The sequence below is a fragment of the Chelonia mydas genome, chromosome 3 (genome assembly GCF_015237465.2).
Source record: "Chelonia mydas isolate rCheMyd1 chromosome 3, rCheMyd1.pri.v2, whole genome shotgun sequence".
NCBI classification, from domain to species: Eukaryota; Metazoa; Chordata; order Testudines; family Cheloniidae; genus Chelonia; species Chelonia mydas.
The window spans coordinates 91377450-91400902 of NC_057851.1; the positions used below are offsets into that span (position 1 = coordinate 91377450).

Genomic DNA, 23453 nt, shown 5'->3' on the forward strand with positions numbered 1-23453 from the left:
GAGTGTATATTTCATTGTGATTAAACAAACATTCCCAGTCTATCCTCTGTATAATCATGTGTTAATCATGAGCAGAGATTTGGGGAGGAAGCAGCAAAATATTGTTTTGCTAAGGCCGGAGTTGCCTGTTCACATCTTTCTCATGGAGCCCACTACTGCCACATTCTCAGTGGCTACTAGCAAGGGAAACTGCCTCCTTCCAAGTGCCTCTAAGTGTGCATAAGGAATGTTCCAGATAGTCCTAGTGGTCCCCTCCCACCCCATCAGCCACTCTAACAACACACAAGGAGAAGGCAAGGGCCAAGCTGCTGCTTCACTGAGTTAAGTCCCAAAGACACTGGAACCTGCCTTTCTCCCTCTCAGTGACTGCCTACATAGCCCTAGCCCAGAGTTTAAAGAGCTTCAATTTGGAGTAAGTCTGGACTTCTTCTCCTTCACCTACCAATCCAGGAAAATCCACTCCTTCTCAAAGACCACCATCACTGCTTCCTCCTTCCAGCCAATCAACGAGGGGAACCTCCAGCACTTAGGGAGACCTGATTACCGCATAAACCAAAGGGGATCTAAGTGACCAACCACCCCACAGCCTAGAACTCCTGGATAACTTACTTGGACAAGTGCTACGGCTGTGATGAAACTGATAGAGGAGGGCTCTAGAGGGGCTTCAATGAGCTGAAACCATGACTGGTCAGGAAGTATTAGACTGAGTGGCAGGGGAAAGACTTGCTAGCGAGGGGATGTATGGAGCTGATAGGATTTCTGGGAAACACAGAGAATAGAATTAATGCACGGGGGGTGGTTTAGGATTGTGTGGTAGTACGTTAACCAGGGAATATCACATGCATCACTGACGAAGGTGGAATTTTTTTGATTGGGGCCTTGATAACTTTTTGACAGCACATCACTGATCTAAACATTTCAATTGCAAGTTGTTGGGCAGGGAGCATATCTGTCTGTGTGTGTTGTCTGAGATGTCTCAATACATCACCAACAATAATAATTCCCTGACTCAAAACAATTGCTTGCAAGTAGCTCTAGTTGATTAAGAATGGCAACATATTCTCTTGGGGCCTGAATTTCAGGTCTATATCAGTGCCCACCATGGGGTCAATCCACTGGGAACAAAGGTGAATGGACTTGATAACCTAATGGGGATGGGCTAGATAACGGTATAGTTTTTTCTTTCTTTAGCTACTACAATAATTATCAGCTGAACAGCATTCAACAGGAGTTTTAAATACAATAAATAAAGACTTCAATGAATCAGAGGATTTGAGTGGCTGAAATTCTAAGCCATCTTGCATCATATTTTCAGTTACCACTTGTAAATGAGCTCTACATTTTAGTGAACAAGCATGAAGCCTGTCTGTCCTGATCAGCACCATGCCAGAGGAGGGTAATAGCCTCAAGCCTGTAGAACACTTCAGACAGAAGCAGAGTGAAATGTTTATGAATGCATCCCATCTACAGTAAATGCTACTTCAAAGAAAGCAGATGACCCCATGAGAATTCAAAAAAGTTCCACCATAGGAGTCAGGTGTAAACCAAGTAAGAGAGAGAAACGAGCAGGCAGGTGATTCACCTACATGTATAGGTGAACTTTGGGAATGTTCAGTTGAAAATATACCAGTGACTCATGTTTTCATTTTCTTTAATGCTTAATTCTTTTCCACTTAGGAATTATTAAAATGAAATCAGCTTCTCCCACTAACAGCATGGTCCACAGCCATCTGTGGCCATTAGGGATGTTAACAATAGATTAAGAGTTTCATTATGAGATTATAATCGTACAGGCATCAGAACTACATCTATTTACACAGGCTACAGTCAATTGGGGGAAGGAAGAAAAGGTATTTTGTAAGATGTGTGATCAGGGGTTCCTAAACAGTTCTATATGTTCTACTGGTGGTACGTGAGCTATATGGTCTAGCCGTTCATTTTGCAACAATTTTTTAAGGTGATGGTATGTGAACCAATGAAATTTGGGAGCTACTGGTGTAGATAACAACACTACTCCTTAAAATAAACCACCACAGGCCAGATCATCTATGCTATAAATTGTCATGGTTCCATTGACTTCAATAGATATTTACAACAGACCCTATATTTTCAAACATTGGAGGATTTGTGAATTCTCCTAAAACGGGGGCAATCCACATTTCTTTTGAACAGGTTGAGCACAAATACATTCCAAATTGTATATTTGCAATGGGTTCAGCAGTTTTGTCGTGAAACTTTGGCTGTAAAAACTTATGGGGAATGAATAAAGTCTGGTGCAAAATTAAAAATGTCTGAAGCCATTACAGAAAAGGAGCCTGAAATAAAGATTATATTCCAAACTGCCTCATGAAACTGACAAATTCTTTGAGCATGAAAAATCAGACTAGGTTTTGTTTACTCTGTGCTGCAAGTTGTGCATGATGTCCCTTTAAATACTCCTTATTACATTTCCCTTACTTCCGTTTGCTGTAGGTTCAGATATATAAAGACTTTTAGCTGAAGTTTTCTAGGATGTACATTTTAGTTGTATTTCTGAATGTTCATAGTCAGCATTCTCACTGTGTGTGAAAAGGGAAATCTGAATAATGCAATGTCCATTCCCTCATCTTTATCGGTGACCTACAGTACTCTAATTACACCCTAAAAAGTGCAGCAAAAATCTATGAGGAAGCAACTTCACACAGAACCTACTGCAATCAAGATAAAAATCAATGCATTTGTAACCATGACTGTGTAGGGCTCTTCCTCTCAAGAACATCTGCCCATTCTATTATCCTAATCATTTAACCATATTTCTCTCTGAGTTAAGTATAACAAAGCCACAAAGCTGACTCTGCGTGTTAAAAACCAGAGCAAGAATGCCCGTTAGGTATATTTTATTAAAAAGTTAAACAATCATAACTAAGAGGTCTAGATGATGTCCCATTTGTTTCCAACAGCAACTGTGACCTCTATGAACCTCTCTAGGAGAAAGACAGCCAGGAAATTCTGCAGTGTAGCTGGATGCATGATAAACAGGACTAGACTGAGGAAGTGCTCGTTATGGACTAATAAAAGATTTAAGGCAGTTTTCTGAGGTCAAGGGCCTAGAAAATGAGCCTACTCTACTCATGTAAGTGGACTCTTACCAGCATTTTGTGCAAGGTCTCAAGAAGTAACAGAGCATCCTACCAACTCAGACCTATGGGATTTACCAATACTAGGTTCACCTTAGCTTTTTGCCTGCATGAAGAAGGTAAAAAGAGCTATGTTGAGTATGGATGTTTCATATATTGTGTATCTATCAGTGGCTTGAAAAATTACTACAGGTACTGAATGGGTATAGACCAAGAGATACGTGAAGTGATTGTACTGTATGTGCTCATGCTAGTAATTACACTTTAAAATATTAAACCTTTAATAAAAACACAATGTAATTACTTCTGGCATTGCACGGATTTTAATAATGACCATTTCTTTTATGTATTCTTACCTGAAGTTTTTTTTTTAATATTGATTTAAATGTAGTTGAGTTAAGAATGGCAATTGTAGCAGGTCCTGAAATCTATGGAGATTTTTAGTCTGCCTTAAGAGTGTTTTTAATATACATATATACACACCTATACATACAAACACATATATACACCTATAGAAACACACACACACATGCATATATATACATATGTGTGTGTGTGTGTTTCTATAGGTGTATATATGTGTATACACACACACACACACACACACACAAATATATTCTTCATTGTTGTATTGTGTAATGGAATATTGTTGATGCCATTTGTAGTACTGTAAAAGTATGTTATCCAGCACTTTACCAACTGGAAAGCTTGAGAAACTGGCATTTTGGCGTGCTGGATCCAGGCGGCTCCTCACAAGCAGCAACATGTCCCTGCTGCTCCTAGGTGGAGGAATGGCCACGGGGGCTCCATGCGCTGCTCCCACCCCACCCCACCCCCAAGCACTGGCTCCACAGCTCTCATTGGCTGAGGACTGCAGCCAATGGGAGCTGCAGGGACAGCACCTGGGGGCAGAGGCACCATGCAGAGCCACCTGGCCATGCCTCTGCCTAGGAGCCGTTTGCTTGGAGCCACCCAGTTTCACCCGAGGTGAGCGCCACCACGATCTGGCACCCCAAAACCCCTCTTGCACCCCAACCCCCTGCCTGAGCCCACTCCTGCACCCAAACTCCCTCCCTCCATTGGTTAACTAACTCTTAGTTAACCGGAATTTTTGACTGACCAGCACCCCCCATTCTCCCAACATGCCGGATAACAAAGCTTTTACTGTATAATGTATCAAATTTGAAATTCAAAAAAACATATCTAGAACCCAGAAGTCATTCAATGTGTCATTTATGGTACAGTATTCAGGAGCTGCTGAATGATCATCTTTGTATTGTCATGGGAACTTTCAGGGAAAATGACATAGTCAAGGACAAATTTTAGGAATGAGAAAGATGCTTTTTTAATGGAAAAAGTAAAGGATTTCATATGGAGTCTGATCCAAAGCCCTCCGAAGTCAATGGAAATATCCCGCTGACTTCCATTGGGTCAGGTCTGCAGTTTGTCCATACAATGCCAGCAGAAAATATATAACACTGACTAGTTTACCATTTTAACTTGGCTGATATTCATTGGTGTTTAGTATAGAGTAATTATTTTAAATATCAGGCCTGGTGATTCAGACGTGCATCTTATTTTGAGGGAACAGTATTGTTTCCCTTCATAAAAAGATTAACTTCGCATTGCTTGAGTCATAGGCATAACAACTAATCCTGTTATTTCTGAATGTGACTAGACAAATAAGCATTGCATTATTCCACAGACCAACACAAACAGTGCAGAAGCAATCAGATTATAATAATTAATTAAAGATAGGCCAACCAGCTGGTAAGAAAGTGTAGATAACTCACTCAACACTTTTGAAGGGCAAGAGGCAAAGTGAGTATATAGTTACCTGCATAGTCGCTACATTCAGTTTGTACTAACTCCAGAGTTGTTCATTCCCAGTTTGCCATTCCCCCAAAGGGGTTTTAAAAGAATGATAATGTAGCTTCAAAACAGACTGACTATCAGACACAGTCATGTCATTCTAAAATATGCTAATATGCTTTGTTTGGGCAGATTCCCCAGCTATCACATTAAATAGTGCCTGGGTATTTCAAATCCAGCTCATCTCAATCTTCCATTTATTCTTAAAACCTTGGCATTCCTTGTTCTTGTCTGAAATGATGAACACTGAGCCCAAAAGCACTTGTTTTGTTTTGAACTTGACTTGATGGGGATCCAAATCATCCCACAAGAGATTCAGCTGCAGAAACAAAAGTGGTATGTGCATCACCCTGTTTGTCCTCGCCCATCCCTCCCACCTCTGCATGTTCAGGGATTAATTTACAAGAAAGGATTAAAGAAATTAACTATACATATCTGAAATAATCAATGCTTAAAGGGTGACAGAGCAATACTGTCATCTTGATGAAATGTTCAGTTGCTCTTGCAAGGTTCAACAACAGGTTCTCCATTAGGAGAGCAGATTAAAAGTTCTTCCTCTGCTGAACTGACTAAAACCAGCCAGTCAATCAGTCACTGAGAGGCTGCTCACTCTTCCAGAGAGCAACCACCTCTCAACAAGTAGGCTTGTTTTCTTAGCGGAGTTTTATTTCCACAATACCAACTGCAATGGAGAAGCAGCCATATGCTGAGCCAGTTGTCACTGCAAGGTGAGTAAGTAAGCCGTGGGATGGAGGGGAAGAGGAAGAGGCCCTCGAATTGAGCAGCTTCTTACATAAATGATATCACCATTTCCACCTTAAGAACCCATTCATTAGAAGAGTAGGGATAAAATTTTCAACAGTGTCACAGTGACTTAGGAGCCTACGTGCTCGTGTCAAAAGTTATGTAGGCACTTTGGAGATAAGTCTAATTGGAAATCAATGGGAGTTATGTGTCTAACCATCTTAGTTGCTTTTGTAAATCTCAATCTGCATCTGTAAATGCCTAAATACCTTTGAAATTTGGGCCTAAGATACTTTTGAAACACCAGAAGGGATTATTGTGGTAACACAGGCCATAGAACTTCCCCAAAATAATTCCTAAAGCAAATTTTGTAGGAAAAACATTGAATCTTGATATACAAATTACCAGTGATGGGGAATCTACCACAATCTTTGGTAAATTGCTCCATTGGCTACTTACGATCAGTGTTAAAAATTTACACCTTATTTCTGGTCTGAATTTGTCTAGCTTTAACATCCATCAACTGGATCATGTTATACCTTTCTTTGTTAGATTGAAGAGCCAATTATCAAATATTTTTCCCCACATATGTACTTATGGACTGAAATCAAGTCATTCAATCTTCTCTTTGTTAAGCTAAATAGATTGAGCTCCTTGAGTCTATCACTATAATGCATATTGTCTAACCCTTTAATCGTTCTTGTCTCTGATCCTCTCCAATTTATCAACATCCTTTTTGCGTTGTGGACACCAGAATTGGACTCTGTATTCGAGATGCAATAGTTACACCAGTGCCAAATGCTGTTTGCGTCTGCTCAGATACGTGTAACCTCATTTTTACCATAAGACCAAATTTGACTATGTTTGTCTCTTGCTGAGCTGAGAAGCATCAATAAGGAAGTAGGCTTGTTTTTCATTTTCTTAGAGTATAGGGGGCAAGTACCTACATAGGGGCCTCCAGTATTTAGTTTACAAAGGTATGTGCAAAGTAAAACCAAAAGGAAATATTCTTATATCCCATAAATCCATTATTTATTACAGTCCAAGACACCTAGCACCAAGAGCCTGATTCTCCATTGCCTTCTGCTGTACATTGTCATATAGACACCTGTGCGAAGTGAGTATGAAATACTACCAAATCAAATTCTCCATTCACCTACACCAGTTTTATATCTACTTTGCACAAGTAAGTGTAAATGGCAATACAAGGAGCAAGGCAATAGGGAGTTGGGATCTAAGGCTTTAGGGGGTAAATTAGGATGTCACATGGGGCTATAACTATGAGTAACAGGGAAAATTAAGCAAAGGAAAATTTAGGTGGAATTTAATAAAACATTTCTTAACTTTGAAATCTATTAAGACTGAGAATAATCTTCTAAAGCGGTTCAGACATTTAAAACTAAGCTAGATAAAGAACTTGTAGAGATACGGTATGGAATCATTTTGCATTGTGAGAAGGATGAATTCGGTGACCTAATAGGTCATCTCCATCTCCACTTTCTATGATTTTATTATACAAAGCCCCACAAACAGGAAATTTTAAACAACGTTGAAAGATAGAGGAAAACCAGCACATAACATCACCAGCTGGCAACAATGTAAATCTTAACTCAGACTTTCTATGGGTTAATAACCATAGCCCCGTCTTCACGGTAGCCTGCATAGCTTGTGTCTGAAGGGAAAAGCAGCTATTAGTGGAGAATGCCAGGAAACAGCAGGTGAGTCATAAACAGAACCCAGGGGAGGATAGAAAAAGAAGTAAGGATGGGTCTGAGATGCTAATAATGCCAGGAGCAAGTTATTAGCTAGGAATGAATCAGTCTGCAACACAGGAGACGAAGCCTAGAGCTCCAGTAAACCAGACAGGGAACCCAGATGTTCAAAATGAGAATTGTGGGTTTTGCTCCATGGATAATAAAATAATAATGATGATGATGATGATGATGATATAATACCACAAGCAGAAGCAGAGCCCTTTTTTGCTGAGGGCTGTACAAACACACAGGACATCCTGGCTCTGCTCCAATATGCATAGGGTATAGAGACAAGACACAAGTGAGTGTAACAAACAATCAATCAGAGGGAAGCTGTTGAGGGAGTACCAGGGTAAAAGCAATAAGCAACTGCAAGTGCATACTCTTACAATGTGTACAACTCCAGGTTTCTGACTCACATATTTTTTTGGCTTTAAAATTATAATTTTAAAAATTCCCTATCAATTCATAATCTTCTGTCCTCCCTTAACTTTTGCCCTTCACATATACATCTCTGAGTAAGGCAACCCTAGGCAACTCACTGCCGGTTATCTTTCTGTTATTTTATTTATATATTTGTTTCCCCCATTTCTCTCTCTCCTAAGCTATCCCCAGTCAGCCCCACTCCTCCAGCATTATTAGTTTCCTCCATATACAGCTACCAGCCACCTCTTGGGGAAGAATCCACACTTGTAAAAACCCTGTAAAGGCCAATTTGAGGAAATGCCTAATTAAGCTATCCTTACCTTAACCTCCACAATCATATTTCATCAATTTCACAGATAGAATTTGCTGCTCTACAGATAAGTCCCATGCAGCTCCAAAATGTACAGTAACACATGTACACCCCATATTCTTCACAGTCGCACTATAACAAAAAAACAGCCTAACTCTGGCCTCAGTACTATCAATATACAGGCCTGTTAAGCATCCATGGACCAGTGAATGGTATGAGGTGTTATTTTCTGGTAGGACAGTATGACGTTGGCGTTTAGTAGCATCTCTCCTTTCAACTGTGCATAAGCTTTTCTCTGCTTATTTTCTTTTCAGTTGATCTGGGACCAAAAGCCCCTGCCCCCCATTCAAGCCTCTTGTAGTAGTGTGCTGTGTCTTGGCTCCATCGGTGGTGCCAAGAGTGTTTCTATCAAGTACAATATTATGCCATTCAACCATGGTTAGTTTGCTGTTGTTTGCTGGCTATACTGGAAGTACTGCCCAGGAAGGTGATACTTCTGAGAAGGGTTTCATGTTTGGCTGGCATTTTAACATTGTTCCAGAGTTTACCACCTTCCAGGAGTGACCATTGCAGCATGGTTGGCTGGGAGGGGAACAGATATAAATAATAGCTACAGATCTCAAATTCATTCCTTTAAGAAAGAACACTTACATATGGTAATGTTCAGGAGGAGAAAAAGCAGGCAGACAAAAGAAAAGAATAGATAATTGGCCACCAGATGTCACCACTATTTCTCTTATCAGTAGAAAACAACTATGTAACATGAGGAATGCACCAGGTAAATGTGGGCAGGGAAGCCATACAAATGAAGGGTTTTTGTGCAGATCAGGAATTTAAAAACTGGTCATAGAGATTTCTTTGTCTGCCTCTATAAAGCAGAGTAGCAAAGGCCAAACTGTGGGAGAATAGAATGGCCTTTTCTCCTCATTTCCCATGGATCTGTGCCCTTTTGCAAGTTGCAAAGACTGGCATTAAACAGCACAGAGTGAAGGACAATACGCCTGCCATCAGACCATGCAAAAAAGGCAGCAGAGAGGCCCTGTCCCATCATCCCTGAGTACCTCAGTTCTGCTCCCTGCATGGCTATAATAACATCCCTCCTCCAAACACAGAGGACACAGCCATTCCTCCCACGGACTATCAGGCATGTCACCTCCAGGCCCTGGTAGAGTGCCTCACTGAACCCGCATAGGTGAATATTTCAGATACATGACAGTGTCAAGGTAATAATTTTAATGTTTACATTTGAGGGCAAATGCAGCCTCACCGTTTAAATGTCCCCAAACAGGTTCACTTGAATGCAACAAAGGCAGGACTAGAAGACATTGGTATTCTGAGAGCAGGCAGCACACCAGATTATCCCTGTCCAGTACAGGAGTTTAGAGGGACCGCTGCCGTGTCAGGGATGTCCAAGTACAAACAGGCACATCACACACACTGATCTATGATAAGCAGCTTGTTGCACTGAGGACCTCCCTTGTTCCATCCTGGGTTGTTGTTGCTTTTTGGTGGGTACCTGTGTATGCCATGCACAAAGGATTTGTCTGCACAGACCAGATCCTGAGAGGTTCTAAGCCTCTTCCTGAGCAGATCAGTCCCTATATTTGTAAGCAGTAGCTGTTTTCGCTAAACGCCATTTGTACGTTCTGTGTAATAGGCTTTCTTCCAAAAGGATGGATTTTCAGAAAGTACTGAACACCTACCTTCCAAAGGATAAAAATAAACAAGCAGGCCCCTTTTTCAATCACGTTTCAAGTTGGATACCCCAAAACGGAGGCACTCAAAATCACCGCTCACTTTTGAAAATCTTGGCCATTGCTCTTGTTACCCCATCCAGACTGCTTCTCAGCAAGACTCCTTCATGAATGTGTGCAGATATGGCTCTATATTTGTCCAGCCTCGTGGAGTAGGGGTTTTTAAACAGGATTTTGCCAGACCCTTATTTCTGCCAATTATGTTTGTTTAAGAGAGACCTCTGAGTTTATAACAACAGAATTATCTGTTTTTCAGAACAATTAGCACAATGTTTTTGTACTAACTGAAGGTCAGAGGATTAGTGTTCTATCTACAATACACTTTTAAAAGCTAATTAAGAATCCTCCAGTTCATTTTGTACTGAGCACATTCAATATTAGTCTACTCTGCAGCAGCAGAGAGAGAGAGAGAGAGATGACAAGAGGGGGTTCAGAAAGAGAGAGAATTTGCCTGCAAACAAATACACCTAAAGAGACAGTTAGCAGGGGTGCTGTAATTAGGGGTGCTGGGGATGCAGCAGGGTTTAAGGTTTTGTTCACTGGCCTTTCAGCACCCCTGCTAAAAAACTGCTCCAACACCACTGGCAGTTAGTACAGAGCTGTGCAAAAGTACATTCATGTAATGCAAGGGGTAAAATTGCAACACGGACCAAAAAACCCACAACCCCTTTCATTTGCTAATTTGCATTAATCTAAAACATTAATCAGAAAATATAAAGGATATGCTGTGAGGTGTAAAATGTTTTCCCTTTAGATGGGGAAAAGGTGAGAGGGAGGGGCAGAGTTGCCCTCAAAGCATTATTATGAGGCTCTCTCTGCCTCTCAGTCAACCACACATGCAGACCATCATTTCACTATAAGAAGAGACCGTGTTAACAGGCCTTGTGGAAGCTGTGAGTTTTATGGAGGGATTTGAATGACAGGATGAAGCCCAGCTTGGGGGATAGGGTTTCAGGAAGTAAGTTCCAGGTATAAAGGGGCCATGTAGAGCAGACAGTGCAGAAACAAGCATGGAGGACACAAAGGGAAATGAAAGAGTTGATGGGAAACAGAGAGAGACAAAATCAGAGAAGTAGGCAGTAAGAGAGGTAAAGCAGGGCTTTGAAGGCCTGGGCAAGGAGCTTATATTTAATGCAATAGACACTGCCTGTCCTTTTAATTAGAAAAGGTAAAAATAATTAAATAATCCTGCTTTTGGTTGCTTATTCAGACTGAAAGTTCAAGCCTTCCAAAGTTCACCACTCTGCAAACTTTGCTGTTTCTGCCCAAAGCATGTAAATACAACCACACACTGAGATTGCTCATTTTAATCAAATGTGGCAATTATTGCAGGTTTAAAACCTTCTAGGGATAACAATATATGCTGCCACTCAATGCTAAAAAAGAGAACATGAATTCAAAGAGCAAGTCCAATGATGAATAACAGTGACATGTGTAACTAGAATATATTATGGATTACCATCTTCTAACACAAAGGCTAGTAAAGTCTTCAAAAATGCATCAAACTAGGGAGCGAAAAAAAAGGGACAGAAATGTGGGACTGTCTTGCTCTGTTTAATTTCTCTCTCTCCAGCATCGTTAAGATGACTCACAAGGTTTAGTAATGGCTTCTGAAGATGAACATGTTAATAACTTTATACTGCAGTTTGACCATAAAATGTAATCTTTTAAAACTCTATATGAAAAGCAAGTTTAGAGTCTGGATAAAGTTATAAGGCTATTTTGAATCACCATCTTAAGTTATGATATTTTATTTTTAAATCTATATTTATACATTTAAAGACGCAATTTAACTTTATACTTCAGTAAACTTTATGGAATATATATCCTCTCAGTTTATGATGTAATTTAACATGAGATCTGAATAATTAGAAAGCATAGATCGTGCCAGGAATACCTGAGTTGTAGGCCTGGCTCTGATAATGCTTCCTGTGATGCTGGTTTTAACCCTTTCAGTGTGGTGTTAGGCTCTGTTCCATTCTATTCCTATACTGTGATCATCACCATTGCATCTAAATGCCCATTAACTGTTAGCTTACATCCACAAACTGCAAAGCATTAAAGATCCTTATGTGTACACTAGAACAATACTGCTAGAGTTAGTTGCCCCAAGTGTTCAAAAATCATAAATTAGACCCCCAAAACTCATGAGATTAGCTTGGAAATTACAATAATGTTAAAACAATAAATTGTGAGTTCTTTTTATTTGCCTTCTGGTGTTTGAGCCTTTAGGGTTCCTGTTTTCAAGCCTTTCTCCCTAATCATGAGAGTAGAAAAGTACGTTTTTTTTGTAATAAAAAGCTGAGATACTCCCCTAATCACATGACTCCAGCAGATAGGGCTTTAAGAAAAACACCAAATAATGCATGACGTGTGATAAAAATAATGAGAGTTGGCAACACTGTAAACTGTAGTTTGTCTCCTCCATTATGATTTCCTGCTTTTAGGGGTTCAAAAGGAGATAGCATCAAAACCAGATGTTTCATTTCTGAATTACATGGCACGTAATGTAGTTTCCTTCCCCAAGGACTATGCCTTGATATGGTGGGACAGCTTGCATGGTCCCATGACCCTGAGAACTATGCTAGTGGGAATATAACTGGTAAGGTCACCTATGCCAGGTTGAAGACTAGAAACCAGACCAAAGGCAGTCCACCAATCCTCCTGGTAGGGCCTGGTTGGGAGTGGGCTAACAACTGCTCCCATAAAAAAACAAGGCTGTTATGGAAACCTACACCACTGCTCAGCTCAACAAACCGAACCTAATTCAACTTAACTCATCTAGACCTAGAAGAGAGAAGATGATACAAAGTGGCCAAACCTGAAAGGAAGCTACTCCTCTGACGAATCTTCTCCATCCTAAATCCATAACTAAAATCGGTATCTGGAACATGTAGACGCTATATAAGTCTGGTAAAACAGCCCAAGTAACAAAAGAAATGGACAAATATAAACTAGATATACTAGGCCTAAGTGAAGTGAGATGGGTAACATCATGACAAATAACTGTCACCTGGACACATCCTACTATATTCCGGGATACTGAATGCCAATGTCATGAACTGGGATGTGGGTGGTCAGGCTTAGCAGTCAGAGCAGAAATGGTCAGGCCTAGCACAGTCCTGGTCAGAGCTGGAGTAACAAGCCAGGAACAGAGCCAGAGTCAGGATCCGGGGACCAAGCAAGGCTGGAGCAGACTGGAAGGACAGTAGCAAGGTTGGGAACAAGCCAGGATCAGGGCTGGAGTAAGGCTAAGAGCAGGTGAGGCAAGGAGAGATTGCAGCTGTGGGGGTATGTATAGAGCAGCCACAGATCAGTTGTTGCTGTTAGGCTTAAAAGCAGGGTTGCTGACTTTCTCAGCCAAAGAGGCGAAGTAGTCAATCAGGCAGCCCTGCTGTGGCTCAGCTGTGCTCATAGGCTCCCAGGAGACTGGGCAGGTACAGCGGCAGTTCTGCGCAAATGGATAAGAACTTTAGAGTTTGTACGTAACAGGAATGGAGCAGAGACAGTAACAGATCATCAACCTGCTGACCCATACTCATGGAGAAAAGCAAGCTAACACAAATTATCTCCAACCTATGCACAATTAGTCGGGCTGAAAATCAACACAGAGAAAACGAAAATCATGAGAATCAACATCCAACAAGAAATACCAATAACACTTTATGAGGTTGACATAGAAGAGGTCCAACACTTCGCAATTCTTGACAGCACCATGAGCAAAAACGATGGAACAGATGGAATAGCAAAAACCAGACATGCCTCTGCAACCCCAAAGCCAATCTAGGGAAACAGAGTCTTTTCCCTCCTAACTAAGCTTTGACTATTTAACACCATTGTAAAGTCTATCTTACTGAATGGTGCTGAAATCTGGAGACTTATCAAGACCTTATTATCTAAACTTCAAGTTTCTCTAAACAGCTGCCTTAGACAAATCCTCAATATTAAATGGCCAAAAAAAAAAAAAAAAAAAAGACAAATGAAGAGCTTTGGAGGAGGAAGAAACAGAAATCGATAGGACAGAAAATTATGGAACAAAAATAAAGATGGCGAGAACACACATGAAGGAAAGAATCAAACAACATAAGACAGGCACTGGACAGAAATTCCCAGGGCGAGAGGGGATGCGATAGACCAAGGAAAACTTGGAAATGCACAATAAAAGCAGAAATGAAAGATATTAAAATGACATGGGAAGAAGCTTCATTTGAATTTTAAACATGCTTGAATATGTGTCAACACTAAATCATTACTACAATGATTGCAAATTCTAGTGTAGACAGGACATTAACATTTGTTCCTCGTTATCACTTTAAAAAAACAGCCCTGCTTTTGTCTACACTCAGTAGTGCTGACACAGTATTCTTGTCAGCAAGTTAAAGAAGTATGGGCTGGATGAATACACTATAAGGTGGATAGAAAGTTGGCTAGATTGTCGGGCTCAACGGGTAGTGATCAATGGCTCCATGTCTAGCTGGCAGCCGGTATCAAGTGGAGTGCCCCAAGGGTCGGTCCTGGGGCCGGTTTTGTTCAATATCTTCATAAATGATCTGGAGGATGGTGTGGATTGCACTCTCAGCAAATTTGCGGATGATACTAAACTAGGAGGAGTGGTAGATACGGTGGCAGGTAGGGATAGGATACAGAGGGATCTAGACAAATTGGAGGATTGGGCCAAAAGAAATCTGATGAGGTTCAACAAGGATAAGTGCAGGGTCCTGCACTTAGGACGGAAGAATCCAATGCACCGCTACAGACTAGGGACCGAATGGCTAGGCAGCAGTTCTGCGGAAAAGGACCTAGGGGTGACAGTGGACGAGAAGCTGGATATGAGTCAACAGTGTGCCCTTGTTGCCAAGAAGGCCAATGGCATTTTGGGATGTATAAGTAGGGGCATAGCCAGCAGATCGAGGGACGTGATCGTTCCCCTCTATTCGACATTGGTGAGGCCTCATCTGGAGTACTGTGTCCAGTTTTGGGCCCCACACTACAAGAAGGATGTGGAAAAATTGGAAAGAGTCCAGCGAAGGGCAACAAAAATGATTAGGGGTCTGGAACACATGACTTATGAGGAGAGGATGAGGGAACCGGGATTGTTTAGTTTGCAGAAGAGAAGAATGAGGGGGGATTTGATAGCTGCTTTCAACTACCTGAGAGGTGGTTCCAAAGAGGATGGTTCTAGACTATTCTCAGTGGTAGAAGATGACAGGACAAGGAGTAATGGTCTCAAGTTGCAGTGGGGGAGGTTTAGGTTGGATATTAGGAAAAACTTTTTCACTAGGAGGGTGGTGAAACACTGGAATGCGTTACCTAGGGAGGTGGTAGAATCTCCTTCCTTAGAAGTTTTTAAGGTCAGGCTTGACAAAGCCCTGGCTGGGATGATATAATTGGGGATTGGTCCTGCTTTGAGCAGGGGGTTGGACTAGATGACCTCCTGAGGTCCCTTCTAGCCCTGATATTCTATGATTCTATGATTCTGTGTTAAAGCATGTTTGTTAATATTATTTCTAACACAACTCATTTCTCCCAACATAGAGAAAGCCTTAGACAACTAACTACCTATTTCCCCTGCTACTTGTTACCATTTGCACCTAAAATTATTTGAATGTGAAATAACTATCCCTGAAAAAATTATGGCCAGAGCTGAACCCCACTTTACATATACTACTTTTTTTAAAAAAATCAAGCATCCACCAGCTATCCCAAACATGGAATACATTGAGTGGGGTTACTTATGCCACAGTTTAATTTGGTGTCACTAGTGAGGAGATGATGACTTATTTCTGTCCAAATCCCAAATCCACAGAATAAGGGAGAACCCTGCAGACTTAAGTAATGGGAATTTAAATATTAACCTACTTTAAATGTTTAAACACTGAAAATACATATATTAAATAATCAAACGTCTATTGAAAAACCCGACATATTTCAATTTCTTACCTGCTTTTTTTATTTCAGGGACAGTCGTCTCAGGGGATTTCTTTTCTTCTTCTTCTTTTTCTAAAATTTAATTAAAGAAAGTCATTTGATATGATAGAACTATGAATCACACATTCAAATATGCAGTCAGCCAAGCCCTGGTGGGCACATGCTGAAAAAATGTGACTTATTTTTGAATTTAGATCAGATGATTCTAGCCATTGCCCACACCTAGTCACAAAGCAATCAGATAAAAAATGAAAATTAATCAGTCAGCATCAATTTTGGATAATCTGGATACTTAATAATTCATGAAAGGCCAGGCAAGACTCATCAGTGCAGGAATGTGGTACCTTTTAATTTAAGTTACCAGTGGTAGCTGCAAATCTTATTCATTACTATCAAAACGACATGGTACTGATGTCATTGAAACTGGCATGCAGAGTCCAAAGCTATATGTCCCACCATTTTCACATATGGCAATATAGCCATGTCCTGTTATATCAGGGACAACCATTACAATTGCCATGGACAGCTTCACAACCAGGGGGCTAAACCACCAGGTTTACCATTGGTTCTCTGGCTTGTCAACCAGGAAAAGCCTTAAAATATTGACACAAACTGAAAAAGTAGTAAAACATGGGATGGTGATGTTACTAAGGTATGGGAAGATCATCCAATAGGAAAGCATTGTGGTACTGCAAGTTTAGGGTTTGATCTGCCACCATTGAAGTTAATGGGAATTTAGCCGTTGATTTCAATGGGAGCTGGATCAGCCTCTCAACAAACTTTCCAATTCCATGCCTTTCTTTTTAGTTTCAGGAATAGCTCTCTTCTCTTGAGTTATCCTCTTTTCCTCTTCTGTTCCTAAGAAAAGATTTAAAAGAAGTTCAGTTGATTTTTTATATCTTACTAAAGAACAATGACCCACATTTTATAAAACAATAAGGTAAGAGACTTGAACAAGGCCCAATACTTAAACAGAGAGTGAGGTGAAAAGACAGCATAGTTGTGGGAGGACTTGTCTACCCAGATGTGTCTTATCTCTATGGCACCCACACTGGTAAACCATGACTACTTGTGACAGATGTTTATACTTATATTGGGCCAAACTGTGCCATTGGGTAGATCAACCTGTTTCAGATGGTACATATTCCCTCTGTGCTGTGTTTTACTAAATCTACCCAGTTTTGGCCAATTGAAGTATGCTTTGGAAGATTTGCCATCACAATGCAGAAAACGTATATCTGGAGATCAGTCCATGCAATGGAGAAGACATGCAAATCTGGACCAATTAGTCACTTATTAAAAACACTACTGTCATCCCTTCAAATATATAAACATGCTCTATGTTCCAGCAAGTCCACACAAAGCTGAGGATAGAATTGGAGCCAGTGTGTGCACCAGGTAATTATTTAAGAAATAGGCACTTATTCAATCAATTATACCAATTAACCTATTATAAATACAATTTTTGAAGTGATACAGTAACCCTGCATTTGTTCTGACTTAATGCTTCCCCTATAAAACCTGACTGACAATAGAAAAACTTGCAAGAGATACTCAGCAATAAGTGCAGAATACCATCAAAAGCCTATATAAATAATATACCCTCATAACATTTTTATGAATTGGACCTTTAAACGTGTCATTACAAGATATCTGCTATTCAGGGTGAATTGCAGTTAAACCATTGTCTACTAAAGAACATGACAATCTTTTAAATTCATTTGTCTCTATTTTATGGATTCACTGGGCAACCCTGGAAATTAGCTTTTTCTCTATGAAGGCCACAACAATTTAATTACTTATTGCATAAGTGTTATTAATTGGTAGAATAGAATTAGGTATGAGCCATCAGGAAACTCATTTCCTGTTGTCTTTCTCTCTCTTTGTTAGGGAATGAATTCCCATTACATGCTAGTAAAATAACAGCAAACATATTTGCCCTTTGTACTGCCCACCCCACAGCCATCCAGGTTTGGCCTTTCAAGTTGTGTAGTTATGGGTATCAGCTGAGTTAGCAGAGCTATAGCTTTTTATTTTGTGACGCTTTGCTATTATGAATATGTACAAGAAGCTAGCCTATATTGTTATACAGAATAGCACATGCAAAAGATAATGAGTCCATAAAGTGAGACTCTTTCCTTGAAAATTGTTCCGGGGTAGAAGAAGCTTTTCTGAAGCTAGCAAATCCAAGCAACAAATATGCTATTAGCCCTTGCATAAATTCACATCAACAGAAAGAAAAAAATAAGTTACTTACTTTTCACTTCCTTAGCTATCACAAGAGGCTTTTCTTCTGCATGAAAACATATATAAAAAGAATATTCTTAAAACAGGGAATGCAAAAAAGTTAATTACAAAACTGCACAGCATGCTTTCAGAAATTAAAGAAGCAAACAAAAATATGTGTGTGACTGATACAAAAATAGACACTTTCTTAGAAGTTATAAACCCCTTGGTCTTTGTGAACTGGTTTCACAAATAAGAGTACATTGCATAAAATAGGGGGACTAGTTTATCAACATGAAGGAATCTTACTGAACCAAATTGGCTCTGACTTTCTAGCAGACATGATAAATCCCTGGTTAAATGTTGAGCAGTATCTCAAGATTTAATCAATTTTAAATATATTTGGTCATTTTCACCCATTTTATTAGCTTGGGAAAACCAAAGACGAGTCCCTAGTGATTCGTCTACAAACTGTTTCACCCAGCTGCTTTTATGTGCCTCATATTCCCCCATTTAGTCCCCAGTTAATCATGATTAAGTTTAAGCTGACCATTGGTTACAAACAATGTAATGATTTGCTTATACGTACGCATATGGCTAACCAGGGCACTGATCAAGCAATGCAAAGTTCAAAAATTGTGTGCAATCAGCAATATGGGCATTAGTAGACGTAAAGAAAATATGCATAACAACATAAAAACTGTGAGCATATGACTTTTTATGTTGGGCCACATTCTCATCTGTGCCCAGATTCCACTGATCCTGGGGCTGGTTCTCTACTAGTCCCATTCCCTCTGCTCTAAAACAGGGGCAAGTGGGACCCCTCACTAGGGAAACTCGGTTGCTTGCTGTCTCATTTCAGCCACCAGAATGATCCAAAGGAGATCAGGCTGCCTCTCAGGATCCAGCCTATTATCGAAACCACTGATGCTCAATTTGGAAGCACTGGAAAGTGACTTGAGCACTACATGAAGTGAGAAAAGACTAAAAAAAAAAAAAATCACGTTCAGCCATTGTGTTAATGTTTCCTTTGTAAGATGATACAGTGTGGCTGCAACTCAGTTTCATCATATATCGGTGCATCAGACAGCACAAAATCCCCTGTCGTTGGTGCTCTGTTCACTGTTACTGGGGGCAGGAAGAGTAAGCGGCGCACCAATCAGATCTGCCATGTTCAGAAATTCCTGCAGTGCTCTGAAAAGGCAACCTGTGCCTTGACAGGCAGGAAACAATAATCGAGCCCCAACTGCAGATCCCAATTCTAGAATTCTTACCAAATTGAAACTATATGCAAATGTGCTCCTGTGACAGGTTGCAGGGTAACTGCTCCACAATGGAAAAGGAGTTAACTCCAGCTCAGCTTTCCTTTCCCCTTGCACAGGTGCTCAGAGGAAGGGCCCTTAGAATATCTGCATTAAAAAGGGAGGGAAACGCCTTTGGGAAGTCCGGTTTCACAATGGGGGCCTGGAGGACTGGGAGAAATCCCATACTAAACACAACTGTTTTCTTTGCAAAGTCATTCCACCAATGTATTCTACTATAATAAATTGCCACCGCCACCCTTCTCTAGCGTACCACATTCTGAGGGATGTCATTCATTGTAGCCCCAACATTATCTAAGTTTCACACAGATTTGATGTCCCTTACTATTATTGTTGCAAATTATAAGGAATCATTAAACTGAGGTTATAGAAAGAGTTATTTACAGTAAAAATAGGAATCCCACCTAATTTTAAGTGTCCTGCATGAGTACATTTTCTGTATCCTACATACTGTCTTTTTTGTGTATCACATTCCACATTTGGATCATGACAAGTTAAGAAGTATGTCTAATGCCAACAGAAAACTTGCCACATCTGAAGCATAGAATGGGTGAGCTTCTTCCAAGCATAAACGGGTAACTAAATGGAACATGAAGGGCTAAATGCCGAGCGAGGGTATATGAATCAACAGGTAGCTTTTGGTACGTGGCCCAGAAAATAGAGATATAGGAAATTGTGAGAATGGCAATGGAGGACTATCTAAACTTGAGCCCAGGTACCTGCATCTTTAGTACCTCCACACTGTGAAGTGGGTGGGTAAGAGATGGGTCAGAGCTCAGTGCACGCTCTGACCCATTCCTCCAGCATGCCAGCTTGGGTTCCCTGTGGGCTTTGAGTGTGGATAATAATGGGTGTTGGGCAAAAACACATGGTAAGACGTGGAAAATCTGCCATGTAGACGTACCCTAACATAGTAGGCAGAGGAAATAAAGGAAACTAGCCAACCCTGTTCAGGCTGCATGCAGGGTTTGAACTCATGGCCTTTAGCACTAAAATAATGAACCCCTTCTGTTAATCTAAAGGATTAATTCCTACAACTAGAAGCTATAGCAGACTCATAAACCTCTGTGGACCAACCACTTACAGGGGGATATGTAATAGACACTGAACAGCAAGTTATACAATCAAATTCAGAAGGATTTTGATCATTCAGAAGCTTACTCTAGCTGTCCTCAAATATAATTCAATATAGACAAATATAAATAATTAGTTGGAAAATCAGGAGTCAACCTAGGGAATTTATGCTACAAGAAACAATCCTCCAGGAGTCTGACCAAGAAAAATGACTTATGTATTATCATTTACTAAACAGTAGTTCAGCACTACTCTACCGAAGACAGACAATAGATTTTCTCAGAGAGATGAAGTTCAGAATTTTTTTTATAGAGTACTTTTTAGACCCCATCTGGAATGTCATCTGCAGCACTAGCCCCCATACCACTAAATGGGAAACCCAGGCAAAACTATTACACATGAAGGATAAACAACATACGGAACAGGTTACTGGAAAATTGATTGACGCAAATTGATTGACACAAAGAAAAATTCAGTATTAGTTTAGATTTATTTCTGAAGGAGGAGGGGATTGAAAGATTTGCTGAAAAAGCAAGAAGGTGGATTTAATACAAACAAAAAAAGATATAGTGGGTTGAATTGCCTTCATCGGTTTCTACAGCTTCTCTTGTTCTCTACCTGTGATGTCAAGTACTTCTTGAAAGGCAGGGGGAGGAGAGGTTACCGTATTATTAACATGCAAAAAGTGTACCACTTCAAACTAGGTTTGGGAGTAACAACAGCCTGTTGCTGTGCCAATGCTGGAGAGATCTAAATTTAGGAATGCACTTGAGTTACAAGGCATGGTGTTACACAAGCGGTGCAGTCTGTCTGGAGGAGGAAGATATTGTGAGAGTCTCTTATCCACACATACCTTCCCAGATGCTCCAAACAGTCACATTAGTGCTGACTCTGAAAGAACTTGTCTGCTCATCCATCACCTCTAAGAAGAGGAGGTAAGGAAAGTGCCAAAATACTGCCATCCATATTGTGTGTTGTGGAGAGGAATATGTAGAAGTAAAAATAACTAGTGGGGGTGAATGTCAAAAGGTTTGGAAATGGTTTGGTTCAGATAACATGCCTAAAGTTCAGATGTTATACAAAGCTTATCTGCACTTATCAAAATCCCTGTTGTCTGGAAATCCCAGGATAAAAGCTTTCATGGGAGACTTGATATTGTCTGGTTTTGTGAAATATTACAACAGCCTTTCTTGCCTAATGATTCTGGTCTTGGAAGAAACAAGGAAGTACACAGAGATGTACAGAAAAAAGAAAACCAAACTGACTAAAACAAAAGTTAATTTAGTTTATCAGAACCTCAGAGAAAATTTCATTCAGTTTCAACATAAGTTTTGGGTAAAAGTCTGCACTTAATTTTATGCAAACCAACTTGCACACCTTAAATTCACATAATTTATGTTTTTAAAGAGACATGAGAAACAAAAAAATATATTTTAAAAATAAAGCTAATTTCCTTATCTGTTAAGAATACTTTTCTTCTTTAAACCAGAGTGAAATCCTGGCCCCTGTAAAGTCAATCAGAATTTTGCAATTGACTTTAGTGGGGGCCAAGATTTCACTCTAAAGGTTAAAAGACTAATTATATTTTTGCTCTTTATGCTGTTCCATTCCTTTTTTGCATTTCTCTTAACATGGAGAATAAAATTAGACTGGTCAGTTGAACTTTGGGTTCTAGTCGTTTTCACATGCATTAGCAAAATGCTGCAATGTTGGACTGAAACACTGAAGGGGAATTAAAAGAAACTTCATGGTAACATTTCTATTGATATTAAGTTTCATGGACACTTAGAGGTTTTTTAAATGAAATCTAAATTTGGGGTCAAATTTGACTTGAAAAGTCCCTTTAAAAAGCCATTTCTTAAATGAGTTTGTCCTTTTTGATCCAATTATTTTCTCTGAGGGAAGTAACACTGTCTATGTTGATCAAGTTACTGAAAAGTCCATAAAGGTCACAAAAATCCAAATCAAATTGATCTGATGTTTGCAGAACTGCTATTTTTAACATGTAAGCCTTTTTGTTTGGCTTACCTGGGCACGTCTGGGCCAGAATTAAGTACAGTAACCACTGCAAATCTTTTTTACACTGTACCTTTTCATTTCAGTCAACCAGTACAATATAATGTTTTCTTAGACTAAGCAAGTGAAGGAATAATGAGGCACAGAGGTCACTGATGACACAGTAAAACTTGAGCTCCTGGTGAATTTGTACTGCCTGATTTTGTCTTTGAAGCTATTTTACTGTGTTCAAACCCAAATCTCAAATATTATTTGGAAGCTTTGAAGATTGCTACATGTAAACATTTGCTAGATCTGTGGAAAGTATGCAAGTAGCACTATCACATCTGAAATTCTTGGTGCTTTCCTTTGACCCACACAAGAGTTCATGATTTCCCCATGGGGTGATTACAGACTTTCCATTTCATGCCTGTGTTGAATTAAGCACAAAAACTGTTTGTTAATAACATGGGGCCATATGCTCTCCTCACTAAACAACACAGAGGGGAGCAAAAGAACACAAATACCAGTTTAATGAAGCTAGACAGTACACACAGGGGAAAAAGATAGGTGGCATGCTAGCCTCAACTATGTAGCCAAGAACAGCCCCTTTACTTGCACAATGGGAAATCAGGGTGTGTGGCTGGTGGGGGAAAGAGCCAGAGAGGATCACCATGATCATAAAGTACACAGAAAATTGTAGGCCTTGACTCCTGCTCCGTCTGAAATGGTGCTATCCTTGCCTCTCTAAGGGAATATGGCATAATTGTATCTCAAAGAGCAACGCATCTTTATCCAAGTAAGTTTTTCCCAGTCATGGTGCTTTTACATGGAGGGAGCTGCTAATTACGTGTGGTGATTTGGAAAACTTAAAAAAAAAAATCCCACTTATTTAAAATACTTGGTTTGGCTTTGTTAGGTAAATTTTGGTG

At 40.0% G+C, this 23453-nt stretch overlaps 1 protein-coding gene and 1 long non-coding RNA gene across 3 annotated transcripts in view; one reads left to right on the top strand and one right to left on the bottom strand.

Annotated features, from left to right (window-relative positions):
* Positions 1 to 18643, bottom strand: part of LOC119565715 (triadin-like) — a 147066-nt gene extending 128423 nt beyond the window's left edge. Inside the window, exons 1-4 of the mRNA XM_043543140.1 lie at positions 18547 to 18643; positions 18162 to 18197; positions 16700 to 16762; positions 15917 to 15976 (exon numbers count right to left, since the gene is read on the bottom strand). Of these exons, the coding sequence (XP_043399075.1) occupies positions 15917 to 15976; positions 16700 to 16762; positions 18162 to 18197; positions 18547 to 18643 (256 nt within the window). The remainder of the gene's footprint in view (positions 1 to 15916; positions 15977 to 16699; positions 16763 to 18161; positions 18198 to 18546) is intronic.
* A 2676-nt stretch (positions 18644 to 21319) lies between these two features.
* The window catches only part of LOC119565784, a 32467-nt gene continuing 30333 nt past the window's right edge, over positions 21320 to 23453 (top strand). The window contains exon 1 of one of the 2 annotated variants that reach the window (XR_005224689.2): positions 21320 to 21461. This is a non-coding gene — a long non-coding RNA (uncharacterized LOC119565784). Of the gene's footprint in view, positions 21462 to 23216; positions 23321 to 23453 lie in introns of those variants that run through there. The other variant, XR_006289574.1, reaches the window with a different exon arrangement.